Raw genomic sequence first — 23,649 nt, forward strand, 5'->3', positions numbered from 1 at the left:
TCCAGGTAGTGTAGATGTTTTTAATGATAATGTGTTGTAATAATCTGGTTATGTGGCATTCTTGCATAATAGAAACATTTACCAGAACATGTACACACGTAATTCAATAGACACCAAATGAAGTAGATACTTTAAAAATTACCCACTTTCACAAGAAAGAAAATATATTACACAATGAACAGAGGTTATATCCACAGTCATTAGTACTCCTTTTCTACACAAAACAACAATAAATTAAATCCCATTATATGCAGATAGTTCTACTTACATTAGTACAATATACTGTAGTTTGTGCAGCTTTTCCTTTCATTTTTTTTTTTACCAGACCAGAGAGTGTGCCTGTTAGGTGAAACGTAGTTCACAATGAACAATATCACCCCAAATGAAAATAGCCAGATTTAAAACCCTACAGTTTCTATCCTGGGTCCTCTTTTAGTTTGAGGCTATAAGGTCATTGTGGGCAAGGAATGTGTCTACCAACTCTGTTATATTGTTCTCTCCCAAAAACTTAATACAGTGCTCTGCAGACGGCAAGCACTCAGTAAATTTGATTGATTTCTAAGGCATGCAAAAGGAATAAAGCCGGTCCACCATGTCACCCTGAGGGAGCTTGAGATCCAAATGTATTGGATAATCCAGCCAGTTATTTCAGTAGGTACAGAACTTGTTTGGGAATAATTTCTGAGGATTTAGATTTTGGCACTGCATAACCAACAGGATCTCCTGCATTAATCTCAGAGTCTTTCTCTCCTCCTTTCTCCTTTCCGGTTTACTACCTCCATTGCAAGATAAACAAATACACCAGTAATCATGAAGTCATAGAATTTAAGAGGGTATGGTGCTTTCATTCCTTGTGCATAATGGCTTAGATTAGAAATAAGGAAATTCCAAATTTTTATAAGACAATTTCTTCAGCTTTTCACACCTCTCCTAGGAAAACGACAAGCCCCAGAAACATCAAAAGCTATAAGGATTGTGGCCTACGAGACTCAACTGTTGTCAAATCCTACTAACTGTCTGAAGCACTATAGCTTGATCTATGGATATGAGCAGTGTCAAATTCTTTGGAAGATTTTGCCTTAGATGTGTAAGTATCACTAGTGGTTAACAAGAAATTTGAATGTACTGTCACCCAGCACCTTCTGAAAGTGATTTCTCTACAAGGCTACCTTTTGGGAACAACTAAGGGACAATAGAGGGTGTGATGTATGATGGCCAATTTTTTTTTTTATAGGCTATTACAGGTTTTACCTAATTCAAGAAAATGTCAAGAGTTATTGTTGGGTAAGGATTCTGTTCACGAGCCAGCCTTATTCCTATAGAAGAAGAATACTTTCCCTCTATTTCTTTGAAATGGCAGCAGGTTTGAGTCACAGGACACTTGCACTTATAAGGGCCAAATAGAGACTCAACCTCTATCTACCATCTTTAAGACCCCTGGTGAATGGAGAAGAGTTAGGAAACATCTGGGTTGGCCTTCTGGTAGTTTCCTAAATGCCTGGAGTTGCACTGGCCCCCCCTGCTATGGCGAAGGACCATATGGACACTCCCTTTTCCCCCCAGCCTTCATTTTGAATCTGGCTTCCCTGAAGAATGCTGAATGGAAACCATATTACAGTTCTGAACCCATTTTAAAGGTCAATTGGAAAAGCAAAAGGTAACTTTGAAAACCTGCCTCACTGTTTTCTCATTCGTCTCCCCTGGATGTATCTGCAATTCCAAACAGTCTATGCAATGGAGTTTGGGGTCATATAGCTGTTCTACTGAACCTGAGTTCAGTTTTTGTTGAGAGCAATCCACTGGGATTAAAATGGCACCCTGCACAACTAGTCATTGGCTGCTTTCAGTCAAGATTTTAATTCATTATATTCATGAGAAACATTTTTTTATTTGATTTTATGAGATGATCAAAAGGGCAGTGCTTTTGAAGTTAAAGTTTAGCCCATCTAAAGCATAAGCATTCATATAATAGAAGACTATTTTGCCACCTACTTGCTTATCTTCTATGCATTACTATGCTTTTGATTCTCCAGATTGTAAGCTCATTGTGGGCAGGAAATGTACCAACTCTGTTATATTGTACTCTCCTAAGTGCTAAGTATATTGATCTGCACACAGTTAGCGCTCAATAAATATAACTGATTCCAAAGGACAATTTTGCCATTAGCTCAAATTTATTAATTCTATCAAAAAGTGAAACCATCAAAGAATAAAGTCTTACAAAGACACTCCCAATGCCAGCATATGCAGGAAAAAAGGATGGTGAGGAAGGGTGGGATAAGGTCTAAGCATTATTTTTATTAAATTTTTCATACTTAGAAGTTGGGTTGACACCTGAAGGAATTCAGTAAATAAACCCAAATAATGAACGTAAGCTCCTTGTGGGCAGGGATCATGTTTATCTACTCCATTGTATAGTACTCTCTCTAGTGCTTAGTACAGTGCTCTGCACACAGTAAGTGCTCAATAAATACCATTGATTGATTAGCTGACAGGAAAAGACACTCTTTTTTAAGGACAAAGTTTCTTATAATCTCATCTCCTCTAATTAAAATTCCCTTGGAAATATAATGAACTTTCTAAGGGGTATGGAATTTTACCAGTGGATCAGGAAAAGGTTATTTGATTTTCTGAAGAAATAGTAATTCAGCTAATCAACAAAAAATTGCCTTCAATTATGCTTAATGCCCTTATTATTATATATAGTGTACCAAAAAAAGCAAACCACTGAAGAGTTAGAAAACATAGTTCCTTTTTCACTTCTGATGATCCAGCAAGCAAAATATGTTTATTTTAATCGCTTGAGGGAGAAGATTGGAATAGAGTGAATTTCAAACCTTAAAGCTCCTTGCCTACCAGAACTGTTGAGACATGACCTGGCAAGTAGAATTCTAAGTCCAAATATCAAAATCCCATGAGCCTCAGGCCTGACTTGCTTAGAATCTTTGGGTATGCCACTTAGTCTTTGAAGTATGGTAGCCCAGATGCACCCTGGAGGTATAGAACCTTAAAAGGCAGTCACGAGAGAGGACCCACTTGACACTGTGGAACAGGTACTATGTCCAACCTGATTAACTTGCATCTTTCCCAGTGGTTAGAACAGTGCTTTACACAAAGTAAGCACTTAACAAATACTATAATAATAATGATAATGGAAACACAAAAAATCTATAGAATGAGTGACTCACTCTAGGAATAAATTATAATTATATAGAGCACTCTTGACCAGATACCACAAAACTCCTACTCATTCCAAAGAGAGCTTCTTATGGGGGGCTCTCTCTGGCCTGGTGGGTTGGTAGGAAGTTTTTTCCCTATATGATAAATAACAGATATGTGATGGCACTGGGAGATCCCTTATCATTTAAGGAAAGATTATTAAGATCAAGTCAACTCTCAAGGTGGAGTACAAATAGTTTGTGGTGCATATAGCAAGGCAGAATTTTCCAGCATGAGAAACAGTGCTATCAATTTAAAATATTTTTTTATAAAATTGAATCCTCCAACAGAGAGGGTAAAACAGTCACTCAAGTTTTTTGCCCATTATACAAAATAGATATAACCGAAAGGAAATTATTTTCAAGATGCATGAAAAATGAATAAAAACTTTTTGGTCTGTTTCCTTCTCTGTTTAAAGCCTGACTAACAGCATAAAGAAGTGCAACTAGGTTTATCTGGAGTTGCAACAGTTGAAAACAAAACCTGGAGGTTTTTTTAATGTCATTTTTTTTTGCTTATATCATAGTTTACTTTGAAGTAACAGAAGGGAAATATGAAATTGTATGGGAACTTCAGCCACTCATTTTTAGAGAAGTGGTTGGTGGCAGAAGCTGAATGGATTAGGGAGAAAGAAGTGAACTAGGTTGAGCAAGATTTGAGTTATGTTTAAAACTCTGGCACCATGTTTTTGATACCGCAGACAAATCAATATGTAGATTAATAAGAAACATCTCATGTGCTTAGGGTTCTTCAGGGGAAAGGCTTATCTTTCTATAATTCCAGCTGGTACGATTTGGAGATGTTTCTAGGGTAAGCCAATATTCTACCCTTTTTCCATTTTCTCTCTTCTTCCTTTTTTCCTATTGGTCCCAAGCTAAATGTTTATTTGTTGCTAAATAAACAGCACTCGATGGAGATGAGGATTCAAGGGTACAAAAGCAGGTAGCAAATGCCAAAATTTTTTTTTTTCAGACTTTGGCCCACCTAGGGATTCTAGTCAGAATGGTCTGCATCAAGCCTCCAAGTTCTTTTTATAAGAATTACTCGCCTGGGTGACTTGGCTCTCTGTACTTAGTATCATTCTTCATGTATTTGCCCGTGAGAAGCCTTGTCCCTTTGGTGATACTGCTTAATCTTAGTAGCTTACCTACCCTTGTGTAGCAGCCCATTCAGATTTCCTCCTCGAAAGGCAGGTGAAGAATTGTCTCTCATTAAGATGACTCAGTATTTAGTAGCTGCTAAGCTGCTGTACTCTTTTTGCACCCGTAACCTGGACATGTTTCTGCCCCTTTATTTTTCAGCCAAGGGTTCTGATTCTGTACAGGCCAAAGATGGCGGGAGGGGGAGGAAAGAAGCACCCACACGCCAGGGCACCTGAAGCTTCATCCTTATGTCTCTTTGGGAAGGTTCCTCACATTTTAAAAATATTCAATTCCTTCACTGTTTTTTGAATTTTAATCTTAAAAAATGAAAAAATAGACACATTTTCTAATAGCAAAATACAAGATAGAAATACCTAAAAATAAAATGTTAGTGTGGAATAGATTTTTTTTAATTTTTAAAAAATCAGAATTGCTTTTCCTGTACAAACATTCTCATCCCATCACTATTTACACATTCACTACACTAAGAGTTGCTGAAGGGAGTGGGGAGACGGTCTTCTCTGCAGACACCTAATTATAATCTGGAACTATACGTTGCCTGAAGAAAGAGCCAGTTTTTTAGCCTCAATACCAACTGCGGCGAGAGAATGACACTGATCTCTGTCCTGTCAATTTCTTAGAACGGCTGTGTCCTTTTTGAGTGCAAAATCCTTTCCAAGATGAAGTTATCCTCCACGATGCTTTATTCTACTTCTAGAGCAGTGCACCAAGTAGAGAAACCACATTTTAATATCCTTGCAGTATAGGAAGAACCATCCAGAGTCAGGGCCAGGAGGAGGGGGTCAAAAAGAGACAGTGTCGGATTTAAATCCGAACTGCTGCACCTAATAAATGGATCGGGGGACCCTCTAACACTTTATGAATATCTTATACGTTAACATTGCATCTTTATATTGCTCTGTAATGAGATGAAAGGCCATGTGGCATAATGTGATTAGTAAATCATTCCTGAGCTTCTAAAGAAATTTAAACAGAATGTAACTGCTGAAAAGAATGAGTTCTTCATGAGCCCCTTCTGTTACATTGATGTCTTTCATTGCTTCCACATCCCTACAGCATATCAGGAAGAATAGAGCAGTTTCCTTTATGCCACAGAAAAATGGGATCTGATGGAATCTTCCCGTAACTCCCGATGCTTGCCGATGTTACTCTCTTCCTGCTGGGTTCGTCTCTCAATGGTTATTCTGTATTTCTTCCTGCATGAAAGGGAAGAGAGCAAAATGAGAAATCCCCAATCTGTTGATTAAATGCTCTGGTTCCTTTACAAAGGATGGCCCCAGGGGACAGCTGGGTTTCTGCTGATAAATGAGGAGTGCCAGAATATGAAACTCCGGTCAGAGATTAAAGTGGCCGGGCATGCTGACACTCTGCCTCAACTCAAAGGCCTTATGTAGAGAAAAAAGTAGATGCTTTCTCAAGGCACCAGGAAACAAGCATTTCCCTTTTTAATCTTGTAAGCGGGGTCCAAACTGCTGTTTGGTGCATGGGATCAGGATCAAATTACTTCTGCCCAGTGACTAATACAAAACAGCTACCACAAAATGGTCCCCCAAACTACTGAATCACTTTATAGACTACTAGGATACCTACATTTTGCAAGCCTGAGTTGTTCAAGAAGCCAGAAATCAAACAGGACATTTTAGTATACTCAGTTACAGAGCACACCACTGGCTATGTCCCTGGTCCATGAGAGTGTATACACGCACACAAAAAGAAATCCCAAAAAATCTGGATGTTTGAGAATTTAGTACATGTCCAGCTGGGGCTGTCCAATTCCAGGGTGCAAGCTGGGCCTCCTTTTGGAGAGAATAATTTGAAAAATGCAATTAGTTGCCCCCAGCCTTCAAGGGCTCCAATTTTCCTCCTCTCCCTTTTGCTCCCCTTCAGGTACTCCCATTGTACCTTTCTTTTATGCCAGGAATGGAGCCCACAGCCCTCCAACTCCAAGTGCTTTCCACAGTTTTGCACTCCCATCGTACCATTCACTGGGCAGCAGAGATTCTAGGGATTAGGAGGTAGGGGTTGGAAAATATAGACTTCCCAGGAATGGATGCTTTATCACCCCACGATCTTTCTACATCTCAGTGGCAAGTAGAAACATACTTGGGATGTGAAGAGCTTCCAGCTTATATAACAATAATGAAGTCACAGGGTAAGAGTAGCCAAATATTATTCTAAAACTGTAACAAGGGTGTCTGATTATGGCGATTCTTGGTAGATCAGAGTGATTCTGTTTCAAAAATCCTCTCATCCAGTCCCGCAGGAAAAGATTTGGGCTCAGTATGTGGCATCAGTAAAGAGTGGGCAAGTCCAAAGGTTATGGCTTATTTCATAGTCACACTCCTCCAACTGATTTGCAGTGAGCTTTTATCCACTCTCTGTTGTTCTTTATCACAGCATTATGTAGCAAAACAGAATTATCCTTATTTTATAGAGCGGTGGAAACTAAGTAATGGGAAAACTTGCTCTAGGATCCCAAATTGAATAGGACTTGATTTTTGCAAGAGCTGCTTGGGTTCCACCCTAGCACCTCTGGAATTGGTCATTCATAGGCCCACCACCTCTGACTACGCATTTCATAGCCTTGGCATCTCTGGCTTGGCAGTTAATAAACCTGGCACCTCTGGGATTGCCATTTGAGTAGTGAAAAAAAGAAAAATACCTAGTTTTGATTTGGGACCATCTCAGATGTTGTAAACACATTTAGCATTAGTACCGTTGTACTAGTAGGCTCCTCTTTGGAAGTAAACTGGCATTGACTGAATGTGTGGGGACATTACCATTCTCAGTAATAATGATTGTAATCATGTTGCACAGTCAAAGGCATTACTACTTACCAGAAGAAATTAACATCATCATTTGAGCTTCCACCTTTCTTTGATTACCAATTAAGCTTTCAGTCATTGCTGGAATTGGTAACTCTTTAAGTTCTCTAATTAGGTCTACTGAGTCACTCTCTTGCTCAGAGAAGAACTGAGCAGATCACAAAATGTGCTGAGCAAGAGGAAGGGAGGCAGGCAATAAAGGAAGTGCTTGTCAAGGATACTCACCTGAAAAAGTAGAAGGCCATTAGTAATCCTGCCCCCAGTAAGGCTCCCACAACAATTCCAGTGATTGCTGATTCCTCTAGACCCCCTGCTTGAAAGGGAATGATATGATCAATGTCCACTTTAAGTATGTTAGCTTTTTGGTTTTTTTTCCTTCACTGAAACAAGTTTCCTATTTCCCATTTGAAACCAGCATTTTTTTCCTCCCTTCTTTGAACATTCCTACTTTTTGGAGTCCCAATTAACATTTTCCCATAGATGGAGAGGAAGGGAAAAGACATAAGATGGATAGGAACATAGATAGAGAAACAGCGTGGCCTAGTGGAAAGAGCATGGGCCTGACAGTCAGAGGACCTGGGTTCCAATCCCATTTCTGCCAATTGCTTGCTGTGTGACCTTGGGCAAGTCACTGTGTCTCAGTTTCCTCAAATGTAAAATGGAGATTAAATCCTACTTTTTCTTACTCAGACTGGGAGCCCCATGTGGGACAGGGACTGTGTCCAACCTGATAAACTTCTATCTACCCCAGTGCTCAGAACAGTGCTTGATACATAGGAAGTGCTCAATACCATAAAACAAACAAGGAACATGCTATTGTTATGAGACTGCATAGGCTTCTGCAAGAGAACAGGGAGGTGGTGTGGCTTAGTGGAAAAAAAATGTGTATCTGGGAGTCAGAAGACCTGGTTTCTCCCACTAGCCTGCTGGGTAAACTTGGCCAAGCCACTAAATTATCTGAGCTTGTTTTCTCATCTTGTAAATGGGAGATGCTAGTACCTGGCTCTCTCCCAGTGCTGTCTGTCCGTCTCCCCCGATTAGACTGTAAGCCCGTCAGACGGCAGGGACTGTCTCTATCTGTTGCCGACTTGTTCATTCCAAGCGCTTAGTACAGTGCTCTGCACATAGTAAGCGCTCAATAAATACTATTGAATGAATGAATGAATGAATAAAACACTGCATGAAGTAAGCACTCAATATATACTATTAATTCATTGATTGCTGGGGTGTTGTGAGTATACAGTAAGATAAATGATGTAAACCTGCTTTGGAAAAATGTACAAGTTCAAACTTTTCTTACAACTGAGACTATTCAATTCAATTCAATTCTATCCTCATTTAATAAGGTCCCATAGGGTATATGGTACTCTAGTAGAGCTAATCAGAATGTATCTTCTCTACTTCATGTGAAACACATTTCCACTTGATTTGTCTTTCATGATCACCCTCCTTCATGTTTTATCCCTCGCATATGCTGGCTAGTGGCTTGGCCTAATTTGGAGAGAGGAACGAGGAGCTGAGGGGGGTGGAATACCTTACTGTCAACTTCGATATGGCAGGCCTATCAAGATGCTGTATTAGCCACCTTTTGAGCTGAATAAATCCTTTTTATTGGCAACAATTGCCTTCCCCTCATTGTTAGGAAAAAAGAAATCAACTTATTAAGTCACTGAACTTACATGATTTGCACGGAGTGGTATTTGTGTGCTCTACAACTCTGGCTTCATCTATCTTCAGTTTCAAAGGGCCCCATGGATATTTCACGTTCGGCCTCATTTCAAAACGGCCCTGTTTCCCAAAGTAGTCACCAATCACCTGTAGGAAAGGCCAGAGAAAGATAAAAAACAAATGCAAACCATGGTCTACCCTAAAGGATATGAGAATCGTCCAATCAATCAACTGTATTTATTGAGCTCTTCCTGTGGGCAGAGCACTGCACTAAATGCGTGGGAGAATACGATACAGCAGAGACTCCAGACACATTCCCTGCCCATTCATTCATTCAATCATTTTTATTGAGCACTTACTGTGTGCAGAGCACTATACTAAGTGCTTGGGGAAGTACAATACAACAATAAACAGTGACATTCCCTGACCACAATATGCTTACAGTCTAGAAGGGGGGAAACAAACAGGAATGCAAATAAAATCACAGCTATGAACATAAGTTCTGTGGAGCTGGGAGAGGGGAAGAACAAAGGGAGCAAGTCAGAGAGATGCAGAAGAGAGTGGGAGATGAGGAAAAGTGGGGCTTAGTATGGAAAGGCCTCTTGGAGGAGATGTGCCTTCAATAAGGCTTTGAAGTGGGGCAGAGTAATTGTCTGTCAGATATGAAGAGGGAGGGCGTTCCAGGCCTGAGGCAGGACGTGAGTGAGAGGTCAGCAGCGAGATAGGCAAGACTGAGGTATAGCAAGTAGACTGGCATTAGGAGAATGAAGTGAGCAGGCTTGGTTATAGTAGGAGAGCAGCAAGGTAAGATAGCAGGGACCAAGGTGATTGAGTGCTTTAAAGCCAATGGTAAGGAGTGTCTGTTTGATGCGGAGGTAAATTGGCAACCACTGGAGTTCTTGAGTGGGAAACATAGACTGAATGTTTTTGTAGAAAAATGATCTGGGCAGCAGAGTGAACTGTGGTATACAATCATACTTCCCCCCTTCAAAGCCCTACTGAAGGCTCACCTCCTCCAAGAGGCCTTCCCAGACTAAGCCCTCCTTTAACTCAGCTCCCCCTCCCCTTCCCCTCACTCTGACTCGCTCCCTTTGCTCTATGCCCCGTCGCCACCACACAGCACTTGTGTATATATATATATATACATATCTATAATTCTATTTATATTAATTAATGTCTGTTTACTTGTTTTGATGCCTGCCTCCCCCCTTCTAGACTGTAACCCCTTTGTGGGCAGGGATTGTCTCTATTTCTGAATTGTACTTTCCAAGTGCTTAGTACAGTGCTCTGCACACAGTAAGCATTCAATAAATATGATTGAATGAATGAAGGGAAGTATAAAGTAGGGAGAGACAGGAGGCAGGGAGATCAGCAAGGAGGCTGATAGAGTAATCAAGGTTGGCTACGGTAAGTGTACAGATTAAAGTGGTAGCAATGTGGATGGAAGAGAAAGGTGGATTTTAGCGGTTATGAAGGACAGGATTTGGTGACAGATTGAATATGTGTGTTGAATGAGAAAGATGAATCGAGGTTGAGGCCAAGCTTATTGGCTTGTGAAATAGAAAGGATGGTGGTGCTGTCTTCAGCAATGGGAAAGTCAGGAGGACAGGGTTTGGGTGGGAAGAGAAGGAGTACATTTGAAGCCCTATCATCTTCAGAATCTGGAGTTATATTCTCTGGGATGAACTACTCACTCACGGGAGTTGATTTAATTTAGCCGATTACGTCTTCCAGTGGGGCATGATGTTCCCTGGAAGAGTTTATTTACTTCCTTTACGTGAGCAGTTAGCTCGCTGTTGGTTTAGGCGGCTTATTTCACACATGCACACTGCTGTCTCTCTGATACATACATTGTAACCCAAGACCTTGCGATTGAGCGGGTGGGAGCCGCTGCCAATAAATGCTGGCTAAGAAGCTGGTGAGCCCTAGAAGGGCGCAGACTACTCTCCTACTGGGACTCCAGAAAAGTTGACTGGAGGACAAGCTGATTTGGAACATCTGGCAGTGGTCCAGTCTTCACTTCAACGAATGGTTGCTGCTTTTACCTCTTGGGTGCCTGCTTCTGTGTCCGTCATGGCAATCACTGAGAAATCTCCGTATCGGTCTCCGTTAGCATCTATGGATACCTGTCCTGCGATTCCTAGAGGATGGCATGGGAAGAATGAGAAAGCAGCTTAAAATACCTCTCTGCCAAAGCCAACGAGAAAATAAGTTGACAAAAATGAATACAACAGGAAATCTCATCAACACATTTCCTGGCTTTCTCAAAAAAAATTGTAATTTCATCTTTGCCTGCATTCCTGAATTCTTCACATTTCTTCCTTAAAAAAAAGAGAGGGAGAAAATACCCAGAAGCTCAGTGTGAATTATGAGTGAAAAGCAAAGTGACATGCCTAGACCTTGTTCTAACCTCCACTTGGTGTCTGAGAAAGAGCATGTGACCACACAGCTGTTAATAAGTGTAAAGCAGATATTAAATGTCTGTCATAACTTTGAAATGAGTAATAAGCTAATGCTTCATCAGTCCTTACCCCAATGGCCTAAGCATGTCAGCCTTCTTCCTTTCTGAGAGCAACACAGGAGACCTTATTAGATTAAGTGGAAAGTCACTTAACTGCTACCAAATTTGGTCAGTTATTGAGTCAGCAAACTTGCACCACCTGACTCCAAGGGAAATTAAAGTGTAGCTTTTGGTCTGTTCAATCCCAAGGAAAGAAGACCACTCTCCCAGCAATCTTCATCAGGGCAGGTGCTCAGCCCTGCTAGCAAAGATTATGTATGGGGTAGGGCACTCTGGGGGAAGGGTCCGTAACTTGGGCTTCATCAATCTCTAGAAAGATTGAATTTAGGTTTGCTGACCTTCAGTTTGAGTATGCCCAGGCTTGGACTGTGTGACTTAGAAATAGTCCTCCCACTGGTAAGGATTTGGACTATAATATAAATCTTATTTGGACATTACATCAATTTACTAAGATGAAAATTATAGCATTTAGTTTTATTGATATACACGCAATACACACACACATACACACATCTCAGTGCTTAGAACAGTGCTTGGCACATAGTGCTTAACAAATACCATCATTATTATTATTATAATTCATTTTGATTGCCCTGTAAGCATTTGAAATGCTGCTTTTTTGCTGGGAATGTGTTTCCCAATTCTCTTGTATTGTACTCTCTCAAGAATTTAGTAGAGTGCTCTGCACAGAGTAAGCTTTCAATAAATATGACTGATTGAGTAAATTATGGTGTTTGATAAGCATTTACTATGTGCCAAGCACTGTCCTAAGAACTGGGGCAGCTCACTTTTGCTACAGAAAATGTTATCTGGGTTTTCTGACTCGTCCTACTCTGACAAATCGTTCTTAGGGTAGATCCAGGCTAGGGCAGGTAGTAGCAGTCATCATGGGGGCATCTCGTCAATAATGAATAATTATGGTATTTAAAGTGCTTAGTAAAGTGCTCTGCACAAAGTAAGTGCTCAGTATGATTGAATGAATTTATTTAGCCCTTACTAGGTGCTAATGACCACTAAGCCATCAAAAAATTGAAATGATCTAATAGGCTGAAACTGCCTCCAGTCTAGTTGAATTTTAAAACATTTCTCAAAGGAATGAGCTAAATCCGTGCAAGACACCAAGTTATTATATCAGGTTGTTGGTTTTTTTAAGTTCACACACTCAGAGGTTGAAATACTCAATGGGTCATTTGAATTCCTCACCCAACACTGCATTTCTTACTACAAAGCTGATTATAGTGTTTCCCTGCTTTAAGGTTATGGGTCTATGTTGAGAATATTGTAGAAAATATTGGATGTTACAGGCTATGTTTCCAAAGTAATTGCTGCTCTTATCAAAGGGAAATATTTCCTTTTACTCAAATACTTCATTGGGAATGTTAGTTAACTTTCTCAGCGATTAGGATAAAAAATTCCAGAGTCTGGACTCAGACCTTCTTTAAAGAAAATAATTAAATAAACAAGGTTAGGTCTTCGAAGCCAATGACTTGTAGCAGTTGTGAGAAAGACACAAACCTTGTCTGTGAAGAAAGGACATCAAATGAATAATCAACTGATCCTAGTGTAGTTGATATCCCCTCTAGTCTGCAAGTAACAGCCCATTTCAAACATTCCTTACAGGAACCTACCACACTATGCTAATGGAATCATTTCAAAGACTCAGAAGAGACTGAATCCAGACTGGTGATTTTTGGTAATGACAAAGGGAGCAGATGTCACCAAATGATGATTTCTTTGGAACAACACGTCTAGCTTCATTTATCCCATTATGAAAATTACATAAAGTACATAATATTAATAATTATGGTATTTATTAAGTGCTTGCTCTGTGCCAAACACTGTTCTAAGCACTGGGGTAGATACAAGATAATCTGGTTGAACACAATCCCTGTCTCATATGGTGCTCACAACCCGACGAAGAACAGGTATTGAATTCCCATTTCATATAGAAAGACGTGAGGTGACTTGTCCAAAGAGACACAGCTGGTAAGTGCTGTGTTGGGATTAGAACCCAGGTCCTCTGACTCCAGGCTTGTGCTCTTTGCACTAAGTCACACTGCTTCCCATTGGGAAGAATGCTTTCTCTCAAAGTCTGACGAATTCTCATGTACATAGTGAGTGTTCCTTGGGCTGCTGTTTTACAAAATGATTGATATGGGATATAACATTTTTTCCTCCCTTTTTACTGATAGAAAGTTGAGCCTCAGAGCGGTTAGACACCTTTCAGTCTTTAAAGCACAGGCCAGTGTTCTAGGACCAAACCTTCCTTTCTTGGCCAAGGAAGGCCCTAAATTATGCCTTCTGAGATTGAACCAGATCAGGCCAGACCAGCAATGAGCAGGGCTGATCTGGGAATGTCCCAGGCCCCACTTCCAAGATGGACATCCCCCTTGGGCTGCTAGGAATTGTGTGGAATCACTGAGTAGGGGCAAAGTCACCCAGACAGTGAGGGCTGAGCCACTTTTGGTGAGCCTAAATTCATTTATAGCCCAGCATACCATACCCAGCTAGCTCTAGGTACTTGGAGTTGCAGGACTATTTCTGAGCTCAGTGTGGCTGTGTAGGAAGAGAGGAGAGGTAGGGCGAGAAACCTCTAGCTGGGGCAGCAGTTCTGGTCCATAAATTCACTTTCAATCATATTTATTGAGCGCTTACTGTGTGTAAAGCACTGGACAAGGCATTTATAAATCACCTCTCCTCTATTCCATAAGGCACAGACTGTTAAACTAGCATTCAATCATTCAATTCATTCAATTGCATTTATTGAGTGCTTACTGTGTGAAGAGCACTGTACTAAACACTTGGGAGAGTTCAATATAACAATAAATGGACACATTCCCTGCCCTCTTTGAGCTTACAGTCTAAGGGGCAGGGAGAGAGACATTAATATAAATAAATTTACAGATATGCACATACATACAGGCCACCACTTGTCTGCTGTGTGACCTTGGGCAAGTCACTTCACTTCTCTGTGCCTCAGTTACCTCCTCTGAAAAATGGGAATTGAGAATGTGAACCCCATGTGGGACAGGGACTGAGTCCAACCTGATTTGTTTGAATTTACAGTGTCTGGCACATCGTAAGCACTTAAATACCAAAATTATTATTATTATTAAGTGCTGAGGGACAGGTGAACCCATTCCCAGGTGAACACCTCTGAAACTGTATTCTGGCAGTGCAGGAGGAAACAGAGGTGGTGGGCTTTGAAGGAGGGCCATGCCTGGCCTGATCCAGACCAAGGGTTGCAGGAATCAGGAGAATTGTGGACAGGGTCTGACCTCTGCAGTGCCCTAAAGTCAATTTCCCTCTCGAGGTCAAAGAATTAGTCTGGGAAGGAGAAAGGAGTAGATCCCATTTGAATCAAGCAATCAAGCAATGGTATTTATTGAATTTTTTCTGTGTGCAGAGCACTGTATTAAGCACTTGGGAGAGTGAAATAAAATAGAGTTGGTAGACACGATCCCTGTCCACAAGGAGTCTCCAGTCTAGAGCTGTCCTGCAGTTTGGTTGTAAATGAACCTTATAAGTCAGTCAATTGCCAGTCAATCGTATTTATTGAATGCTTGCTGGTTTTTTAATGGTATATGTTATGTGCTCACTACGAGCCAGGCACTGCTTTAAGTGCTGTGTGCAGAGCACTGTACTATGTGCTTGGGAGAGTACAATATAACTGACAAATTCCCTGCCCACAACAAGCTTACCATCTAGAGGCTATATAAATCACCACTTTCCACCCCAAATGTAGGTGGTCTTTCAGCCACAGATACTCTTCCACTACTGAACTCTAGTCTAACCAAAGAAGATGTACCTTCGTATGTTCTGTTCCAAGTCTGGTGAATAATTTTTCCTCCATCCTTCTTGCTATACCCAGCCTTGATTACTTCATGTAAAGCCAGAACGTAGAGGAGAATGGCATCATGGAATCCTTCGACAAACATGTTGACCTGAAATGGAGATGATGGTGAGTTAGACCAACTGCACTGTTTGGATGAAAAGAGGGCTGTTGGGTACTTGTTTAGTGAAAACCAGGACACCTTTGCTAGCATGTGTAGCTTTCCCTTCCCTCAGCAACCTTAAGACTAGAAGTAAAGAAGACATAAGGGGGTTAAAATTCCCAAGATGCTGGAGGCATCCATTCCATAACTCTCAAAATCCTGTAGTACCTAAACTGAGCATGTTCTAAGCAAGCTTCAGTCAAGGCATGGGAATCCAAGCACTTAACGTGGCCAGAGATGGAGATCAATGCTAGAAGGCTGATGCGTCAGTCACAGTTCCAGGAAACTTGTATATTTTTTCTAAAACTATCCGGAGAGTCTACAAAAACCTAGGAGAAATCCAGCTAGATGGGCCATGAAGCCGGCCTCCAACTCATTTGATCAAAATTCATAAAAGATTTTTTTTGAATAATGCTGCAACTATTAGCTCAGTTAATAATCTGAATGCGAGCTCTTAATGTTAATGTTGGTAATGTTGGTATTTGTTAAGCGCTTACTATGTGCAGAGCACTGTTCTAAGCGCTGGGGTAAACACAGGGGAATCAGGTTGTCCCACGTGGGGCTCACAGTCTTAATCCCCATTTTACAGATGAGGGAACTGAGGCACAGAGAAGTTAAGTGACTTGCCCACAGTCACACAGCTGACAAGTGGCAGAGCTGGGATTCGAACTCATGAGCCCTGACTCCAAAGCCCGTGCTCTTTCCACTGCGCCACGCTGCTTCTCTTCTGGGGATAATAATCCCCAACCCAGCACATCCTTCCTGATGTCTTTCTGTCTTAATATCTTGATGAATAGGCCTATTTTTAGATTTTGGTGGGTTTAAGGAGAATGAAAGAATGTGTTAGGCAACCTGTAGAAAGGTTAAACTAAACAGTCTTCCATCTTACCCTCTACTGCAAATGGCTTTTTGTTTTTTTTTTTACTTCAAAGTGATCTGGACTATTATTAATAATTATTAAACCCATCCATAATCTGACTCATCCCCTAAAATTGAATGGTATGGTTAATTGTCTTCTTTACCTAACACATCTTTTAAGCTATTCTTTCCTCCATTATATGTTCAGAATGAAGGTTTTCCCCCTAACTTTATAATTGCCTGTTTGAATTCCACTAATTTTTTACCTTTTCCAGTAGGTCTTTTCACTAGCGTGGACTGATTTTTCTTCCTTCCTTCAGAGCTGTTTCTCATAGAGGTGTTAACTAATTAAAATTTTGACTTCAAAGACCAGATCTAAAATACCTATTCTTTTGTACCGTCCTCTCCCAGACACCTAGAACAGGGCTCTGTGCACCATATGAGCTCAATAAATGTCACTGATTGATTGATAAAAAGCAAAAGGCTGGTAAAGCAAATTCCACTTCACACTCAATGCAAATGTGACCCCTCTGTTTTAGAGAAGGTAGGGGAGATGGTAGCTGTCCCTCTCAGAAATCAATGCATGTGCCAATCAATCAATGGTATTTATTGAACACAGAACCCTATATTAAGCATTAGGGAGAGGGCAGTACAATACAGGTAGTAGACACATTAGTAGCCCCACAAGGGGCTGAGCATGAATTGGCGTGGTCCTTACTTTAATAACTCTAATAAGGAACTGGGGAACAAAGTGTGAAACCTCTGCTTATGGAAGAAAAAAGTTATTCCTCTTTGAGATCAAGTTCTGAATCCAATCTATGGTCCACAGGAACGCCACAGGACCCTTCAGGGTTAAAGGCACTGTAGACTTGACTGCAGAATATTCAGATTAAGCATTTGGAACTGGTTTAGTTGTTCTCACATGGAAAAAAGCCGACAGTGGCGGGGAATAAGTTTGGAATTCTTTCACACTAGTTCTGCATTCAAATTCTATCTTACATGCCAACAGAACAGGCAGTTCAACTTATTTCTTAACAAAACAGGTGAAAGTCCCCAACCTTGGAAAGGATGGACTGAGCTGAGGGTAACTCTGTGCTGGGATGCGTCAGCAGGCCTGTGGGGGAGTTTTTTCATTTCACCTACCTCATAGGACCTCAAGCCATTTGTTTAACTCTAGTGCTAAGAGGCATCCTTTTTCACAAGCAGCAAATTCTCACACATCTGTTGCTATTAGAGGAAGGGATGCCTTCTGACACATTTACAGTTACTGGAAATTGGAAGTATAAAATAAAAATGATGAAGAAAATGGGTGTCAGGTTGTCTGTGAAACTTTCAAAGTTCTAGGGCTAGAAGGAACCTTGAGGTCATTGAATCCACCCTACTGCTCTAGACAGAGCTATAGCTGAACAGTCTGGCTGATTTGTCTGGTCCATTTTTTAAAAGGGGCTTGAGAAGAAGATTTCACAACCTAATAACCCATTCCAGAGTATAGCAGTCCCTCCAGTCAGAGGGTTTTGAGAGCAGCATGGCTTTTTGAGAAGCAGTGTGACTTAGTGGAAAGGGCACAGGCTTGGGATTCAGAGGATGTGGGTTGTAATCCCACCTCTGCAACTTGTCTGCTGTGTGACCTTGGGCAAGCCACTTAACTGCTCTGTGTCAGTTTCCTCATCTGTAAAATGGGGATTAAGAGTGCGAGTCCCACTTGGGACAAACTGATTACCTTGTATCTACCCCAGCATTTAGAACAGTGCTTGGCACATAGTAAGAGCTTAACAAATACCATAATTATCATTATTATTATTATTATAGCATCATCATGAAAGAGGGTTTAGTCAGTCAGCATATGTCCCAAAGCCTGTGCTGAATGCTGAAAAAAGCAAGTTCAACACAGAGAGTTCCTGTCCTCTAGGAGTTTGCAATCTACAACAAATGTCACTGATGGGAACACTAAATAAGAGACACCACTTAGAAATGTAGAAGCAAGATTAGGCCCACCAAAAACAGCAACCTTCCAAATTGAAAAGAATGGGGGTAGGAATGGAAAGAGAGAAACCGAAGCAGTGTGGCTCAGTGGAAAGAGCACGGACTTTGGAGTCAGGGCTCATGAGTTCGAATCCCAGCTCTGCCACTTGTCGGCTGTGTGACTGTGGGCAAGTCACTTAACTTCTCTGTGCCTCAGTTCCCTCATCTGTAATGGGGATTAAAACTGTGAGCCCCACGTGGGACAACCTGATTCCCCTATGTCTACACCAGTGCTTAGAACAGTGCTTGGCACATAGTAAGCGCTTAACAAATACCAACATTATGTTACTTCATTTGGTAGTGACAAATAGTGGGGATTTTCATCACCAATTTAAATCCCCCATAGATTAATCCCATTCCATAATTTTCTACCCTCAGTGGTAGCTATCTAGTGAGTAGCTAACTGGAAGAACATATATTTCATTATTTGACATTGAGTTGTTGCTCAGCCCAGTTCCCTGGAGCACTAATACTTCCTGCCAGTCATATCCATTACCGAGAATGTTAACATATCCTATTTTATGTGGGTCTGGGGCAGTCAGCAGATTGTTAGGTCACTCTTAAATATGAAATGTGTTTTCTGAATAGCAAGGGGTTGAAAGCAATGTCATCAACAGCAGTATCTGTGTGAAGCATTTGACTAGGGATGGGGGGAAGAGGAAATGCAACCAGAATCTAATGAGGGAAATAGACCAATACAGAGGCCTGATTATTTCAGAGAATCAGTGACAGAAATGCCTATACAAGTGTCCAGAGGTGCACATAAGCAGTGAGATAAATGAAGTGGGGGGCAAGCGTCTTGGGGACAGGGATCATATCTATCGTACTGGACTCTCCCAAGTGCTTGCTATAGTGCTCTTCAAGCACTCAGGGAATAATGCCATTGATTTATTGATGACTGGCTGAATGAAGGCTTTTAGTAAATCTTTAAAGGCAACTCCATTAGGTAAAGCAAACAGAGGTGAGCAACGCAGCTCAAAGGTGAGAGAGTGAGGTTTGGAGAACAATAGGATGAACAAAGCAACAGAAAAATAATGATAATGAAAATAACAATGATAATTAAAAAACCTCACTTTGAAGACTGTTTATATCTTCCAAAACACTTTCACATCAGTCGTATCATTTTATAATATCCCTGAAATAATATTATTATGATATTTGTTAAATACTTACTATGTGCCAGGCACTGTACTAAGAGCTGGGGTGAATACAAACAAATCAGTTTGAAAACAATTTCTTTCCTTCATGGGGCTCACAGTTTTGATCTCCATTTTATAGATGAGGTAACTGAGGCACAGAGACGTGAAGTGACTTGCCCAAGGTCAAAGAGCAGACAAGTGGTGGAGCCAGTATTAGAACTCTTGACCTTCTGACTCTCAGGCCCATGCTCTATCCACTACGTCATGAGAAGCAAGTATTATTATCTCCATTTTAGAGAGAAGGAAACTGAGGCTCAGAGAGGTTAAGTGACTTGCCCAAGGTCACAAGGCCAAATGGTGGAGGGCTTTGATGTTCATAATCAAAAGAGTAAGTTTAATATGTGTGTAAATGGGGAATGCTGATGGTTTTTGATCAAGAGAATGTTGGGATCAGATTAGTATTTGAAAAATGTTATTCTTGCTGCCTAATATAAGTATAAAACCTGAGCAGGTCTCTACTCGTTACCATAGCTGCCCATGCCATGGAGGTGATGGAAGTGATTTTTAAGTTGGATCTCCAGCCTTGCCCAACCCAGGTCTCCAAGAAGACTTGAAAGTTTCCAATCAGAGCCCCCAAAATGCAAAATGATACCTTCTGACTGATTTTAGCTATTTGTCACCTGTCCCCTTTGGAACCCATCTCCACTTAAGTCACTGCCCCCTTGTCGACTCCACATTCACAATGAAAAGTTGGAATTTCTGCTCATTATCCCCCTTCTTCCATGAAGCCAGAAGAGCTATGCTTCCCCTGTGTCCTTGTTATGCTGCCCTAGGCATGAATGCTCTGAAGCAGGCTGAGTTGAGATGTAATAAGGCCAGATTTTTTTTTAAGTGCTTATTATATGCCTGGTACTGTACTAAGCGCTGGGGTAGAAAAAGCTAATCAGGTTGCAGGTTGGACACAGTCCATGTCCCATATGGGGCTCACACTCGTAATCCCCAATTTACATATGAGGTAACCAAGGCATAGAGAAGCTAAGTGACTTTCCCAAGGTTACCCAGCAGATAAGTGGCAGAGCCCTCTGACTACTAGGCCTGTGTTCTTGCCACTAGGCCATGCTGCTTCCCCTCCCCACTCCTTTTGACTACAAGCAGCTAGAAGCTTGAAGAAGATCTAGTAGGATGTGGAGAGAGGAAAGGATTTCTCCCCATCACCCCAGGAGAATGTTTTGCTAGCAATTCCCCAGGGGAGAAGGGCTCCGTGAGGTTGCCGGAAGAAAAGTGGTATTCAAAGGGATAGTCTCTTGCTCCTTTGTTTGCTTCTAACAAATATTAGTATTAAATCATTTCATATAATAATGCTTTCACTTTTCCATAAATCAAGGCCCCTCCCAAACCCCAGAAGAAGTTTGTTTCTGTTAATAACACCTTAAGTATGAAGAGCGCTTTTATTTTTCTAAAGGGTTTTCACATAAATCCTCACAGCACTATTGTATGTAACCATAGTTTATTCATAGTAATGTCTGTCTCCCCCTCTAGACTATAAGCTCACTGTGGGCAGTGAAGGTGCCTGTTTCATTGTTGTACTGTACTCTCCCAGGTACTCTGCACACAGTAAGCACTCAATAAATAAGACTGATTGATATATCATCTCGTTTCATCTTCTTCACATTCCTATGAGATAGGGAGAGGTAGGGATCAAAATCCCCATTTTACAAATGAGGAAATGGGCACAGAGAGGTTAAGTGACTTTCTCAAGATCACACTGTAGGCTGGGGCATAGCTGGGGCTAGAACACAGATCTTCTGACTCCAGACCCATGCTGACCACTAGATCACTAAGCACTGAATACCTTTCACAGGCCAGGCTCAGTGGAACTAAAGGACTCAGAGGGAGAAAAACATGTTGCAGCCTTTTGGAAAGTTAGGCCTAAGGCCTTTATCATTATCCCCCTTTGACAAATGAGGGTAGTAAAAGGTCAGATGACTTGCCACCAATCATGCAAAAATGGGGAAAGAGTTGGAATTGATAGTTCTAGTCACTCAGAGCTATGCTTAGTTGCTGTATTATTGCACTATCTAGGAGATTTACTCCCAAAGTGAACTGATTTTTCTAATGAATGATCTGGATAAGCATTTTCATTTGGGGATTTGGGAGTAAGAAGGATAAAAAAATTGCCCAGATAATTGATTGCCTCATTTGCCCACTTTGTTGTGGCTGTAGAGATCTGATTATCCAGGCTAGATGCAGCTTGGCCTAGAGTAAAAGCATGGAACTGGAAGTCAGGAGACAGGGATTTTAGCCCCAGCTCTGCTAATGCCTATTGTGTGGTCTTGTGGCCAGTCATTTAATCTCTCTGAACCTCAGATTCCTCATGTGTAAAATGGGAATAAGCTATATCTCTCTACCACTTAGATTGTGAACCCCATTTGAGATAGCTATTGTGTCTGATATGATTAGCTCTCATCTACCTCAGTGCTTGGAACACAGTAAAAACCTAATGAATAGAATCATTATTTTTATCATATGACCGCCACACACTATGAATAATTTTACCTCAGCCTGCAGTTTGGCTTTTAAGGCAATGGAAAGATAATATTTCAACTATCATCTGAAGGAAGATGAAACTCTAAGCAAGACTGAAACTTTTTGTTCACCCCTCAGAGTCACACAACTAGCTGTGCATGGGAGAAGAATAATAATAACTCATAATGATGAAAATAATAATAATTAATACTACTAATTATGATTGTGATATTAAGTGTTTACTATGAGCCAAGCACTGTACTAAGCCCTGGGGTAGATACAAGATAAGTCCCATGGTTGAAATAGGAGGGCAAATAGGAATTGAATCCCTATTTTACAGAAGAGGTAACTGAGACACAAGACGTGATTTGTCCGAGGTTACACTGCAGCTAAGAAGCAGTGTCAGGATTAGAACCCGGGGTCTCTGACTCCTACATCTGCATTCTTTCCACTAAACCACACTACTTCTCAGCAGCTCTGGTAATCTCTATGGTAATCGAGGGACCAGGACCTATGTCTGGAATCTGGTTAGAGTTAAACCACAAGAGACTTCTATTTGCAGGTGGAAAGGATGGAGAAAACTAAGGACTCACTCAGAATTCTGACTGTGTGAAGAGAAAGGAGCAGGAGTTCCAAAGCCCTCTGGTTTGGGGTTATTGGTTGGAAGAGCAAATGAAGGGAAACTATCCTCCACACGCATATCAATCAATCAATGGAGCTCCCATTGTGAGTAGAGCACTGAAGTAATACTTTGGGACAGGCAATAAAATTAAAATATAGGCCTCTGCTCTCAGCTAATTTACAATTTATTGTGGGAGCTCACAAACAGAAAGTCATCCACTAGCCAAGGAAAAATATCCATTTTTCTCAGTAGTAGCCTGTCCAACAGTCAAGTGTTACTGTTGCCAGTCCTCAAAGACTGATGAATTATCAGAGACAAACCTGAGACAACCTATTTTGAAAACATTAGATGGGCAAGGCAGAGAGAAAGAGGAGGGAGCAAAGTGGGAAGAGAGACGGAGATTCAACATAACCAAAAGCAAAATGACAGGAAGAAAGATAGCAGAGACTCTTGGGATGTTCAGGGCCAAAACCTCCAAACCGGAAAGAGTGTCAAAATCCCATTTTCAACTTCCTCCAAGGCCACTGGGAGCTGAAGCCAGTCCTAAAAACAACCTACATCCTCCTCCAGGAATTAAGATCATTTGGGAATAGAATCATAGCTCTCTAGGGTAAATGAAAAGGACATTTGTGATCTTGAGCCTACTGACCATGAATAAAGTCTGGTACAGTGGAATCTAGATATTAGAGGGGACCAGCTCCTCTTTGGACATGACTGGACTAGATTAAACTAGACTAGTCCCCTCTAAACTGTAAGCTCCTTGTGGGCAGGGAATGTACCTATAAACTTTGTTGTATTTTAGTCTCCCAAGCACTTAGTTCAGTGCTCTGAACACAGTAAGTGCTCAATAAATACCATTAATTCATTGATTGACTCCTGATTTAGCTTATCAGTCATCTTGATTTAGTCTCGGGCTTGGGAGTCAGAGGTCACAGGTTCGAATCCCGGCTCTGCCACTTGTCAGCTGTGTGACTGTGGGCAAGTCACTTCACTTCTCGGTGCCTCAGTTCCCTCATCTGGAAAATGGGGATGAAGACTGTGAGCCTCAAGTGGGACAACCTGATGACCCTGTATCTACCCCAGTGCTTAGA

The 23,649-nt window shown here is 41.1% G+C and overlaps 1 protein-coding gene across 2 annotated transcripts in view; it reads right to left on the bottom strand.

Moving 5' to 3' along the window:
* The window catches only part of NPR3 (natriuretic peptide receptor 3), a 78,005-nt gene continuing 54,356 nt past the window's right edge, over positions 1-23,649 (bottom strand). The window contains exons 4-8 of one of the 2 annotated variants that reach the window (XM_029060414.2): positions 15,205-15,340; positions 10,921-11,015; positions 8,887-9,022; positions 7,433-7,517; positions 1-5,578 (exon numbers count right to left, since the gene is read on the bottom strand). In XM_029060414.2, the coding sequence (XP_028916247.1) occupies positions 5,467-5,578; positions 7,433-7,517; positions 8,887-9,022; positions 10,921-11,015; positions 15,205-15,340 (564 nt within the window). In that variant the 3' untranslated portion in view covers positions 1-5,466. Of the gene's footprint in view, positions 5,579-7,432; positions 7,521-8,886; positions 9,023-10,920; positions 11,016-15,204; positions 15,341-23,649 lie in introns of both variants that reach the window. The other variant, XM_029060413.2, reaches the window with a different exon arrangement.

Source organism: Ornithorhynchus anatinus, chromosome 3 (assembly GCF_004115215.2).
Source record: "Ornithorhynchus anatinus isolate Pmale09 chromosome 3, mOrnAna1.pri.v4, whole genome shotgun sequence".
Taxonomy (NCBI): Eukaryota; Metazoa; Chordata; class Mammalia; order Monotremata; family Ornithorhynchidae; genus Ornithorhynchus; species Ornithorhynchus anatinus.